The sequence below is a fragment of the Myotis davidii genome, unplaced genomic scaffold (assembly GCF_000327345.1).
Source record: "Myotis davidii unplaced genomic scaffold, ASM32734v1 scaffold281, whole genome shotgun sequence".
In the NCBI taxonomy this organism is placed as follows: domain Eukaryota; kingdom Metazoa; phylum Chordata; class Mammalia; order Chiroptera; family Vespertilionidae; genus Myotis; species Myotis davidii.
Window position 1 is genome coordinate 7,115,141 of NW_006293784.1, and position 1,833 is coordinate 7,116,973.

Consider the following 1,833-nt stretch of genomic DNA (forward strand, 5'->3'; position numbering starts at 1 on the left):
CCCTGCCTCCACTCTCTCTGCCACTTGCGGACTGACCGTTCCGACGGCTGCCGGCCGGGGCCTCCTCCTCCCTCTCAGCAGAGAACCAGCTCAGAGGGGGCGGCCCCAGGCGCAGGGTCCCTGGGAGGACCCACGTCAGCGGCGTTTTGAGCTCATTATCTGGGTAGTAAGGCCTCTTGCAAGGAAACCAATGTCCATCCTTGCCTTTTCTCTCCAGGGGCACTCGTCCCACCTGTGTGTGCAGCCAGCGACGGGCTGAGAGCCTGTGGTCGGGCGGGAGCAGTCTCAGGTGAGAGCAGGTCTAGCAGAGAAAGGGCCTCAGGGCCTTTCAAAACCCCTGGGTGGCCCGCAAACCCCTCCTTGCGGGTCCCCCGCACCTCCAAGAGAGCGCGGGGCCCAGGTCAGCACACCTTGTCCTTCAAACCCACCTGCATGCTCCCCGCCCACCGAGACCATGCTGCCTCCCGGGAGCAGAGCCATCGGAACAGACAGCCCTGCCCCTAGTATAAAAACAGAGGGGAATGAATCCATACAACAGACCCTTCACAAAAACCACAGCATGAAGAGAAGTCCCATCCGAAGGCTTTCCGCGGCATGTACCCTTTAGAGCTGTTATGTAAACAATACACAAATCAAAGTTTCTCTGAAATTTCGCTGGAGGGAAGCAGGTCTACTGATATGTTTACAAGGATGACCTACGCTCTCGCAAAATCAAAGTGGGAGAGGGACCAGGGGAGGGCTGCGAAGGATCCCAGAGGATTCCGCGCAGCCCAACGATGGCTGACACTGGACCCGCAGCAGTCGATTTCACGGCCAGCGCGGTCTCCCCCATCTTCAGCTTTAGATTGTGGAGGTCCGGTCCACCCCGTCTGGAGAGAGAGCACACAGTGGGCACCGTGAGCAAAACAGTTCCCATCAGCCACCTGGTCCCACACCACCCAGGTCGGGCCTCAGTCTCCGAGGACAGATCAGGGCTACATTCATTCGCTCAGTCACTTAGTCCTTCCACACCCACCCATTCACCAGCTGGGAAGGAGCTATTTGGCCGGTAACCATACTGAGCTGGCAGCCAAGACGTAGAGACCCAACCCTCGCCGTCCGGTGCTCACATCCTAGTCCCAACTCATTCAGGTAAGCCCACTGTGGTGGATGAGTGGTGAGTGCTGCAATGCAGCGTGTACCAGGCACGGCAGAAACACAGGGAAGCAGTGCTAAGTCACCCTTAGAAACCAGGGACCGTTTCCCAGAGATACAACAGGACTTTCGTGGAGGCTGCTGCAGGAGGAGAGAGGAGCAGCCGGAGAGGATGAGTGGGGAGGGCACACAGCTCACCTATAGGCATGATGACGGCCATCAAACGGTGAGCTGCGGGCAGGCTGGGGGTTTAGGGTGAAGGATGGGGACGGAGGAGTGGCCCGAGAGGAGCCACAGTCAGGCACGGCCTGCAATGCACCTGCAGGTGGACCTCACTCACATCCCTCTCTCTGGGGGCCCCTCCCTCCCATCCTGAGGCTCTGCTGCATGACTGGGAATGAGGTGGCGTGACTCTGAGCCCTGGTCACAGCTGAGCAGACCTGGGGGACGTATCGGACCCAAACTGACTCCGATTCTGTCTCAAGAACCAGACCAGGGGCAGACACCACGGTTAGGAGTGGTGGGCACTGGGCACGGCGGAGCCTGTGGAAGACGGACAGTGTCGAGGCCGCCAGGATGTGCTGTGTCTGGTTGCGGCTATGAAGGGGGGGGGTATGTGCGCCAGATTTGAGAAGCCGTGGGTGGACAGACGGCAGAGGGGCCCAGGCCTGCCTGACCCCTTCCTGGCTTCCCACTTAC

General features: G+C 59.8%; 1 protein-coding gene across 2 annotated transcripts in view; it reads right to left on the bottom strand.

The window, feature by feature from the left end:
* Positions 1-665: 665 nt before the first annotated feature.
* The window catches only part of SAMD4A (sterile alpha motif domain containing 4A), an 82,695-nt gene continuing 81,527 nt past the window's right edge, over positions 666-1,833 (bottom strand). For both annotated transcript variants that reach the window (XM_015566507.1, XM_015566506.1), the window contains one exon: positions 666-869. In XM_015566507.1, the coding sequence (XP_015421993.1) occupies positions 841-869 (29 nt within the window). In that variant the 3' untranslated portion in view covers positions 666-840. The remainder of the gene's footprint in view (positions 870-1,833) is intronic.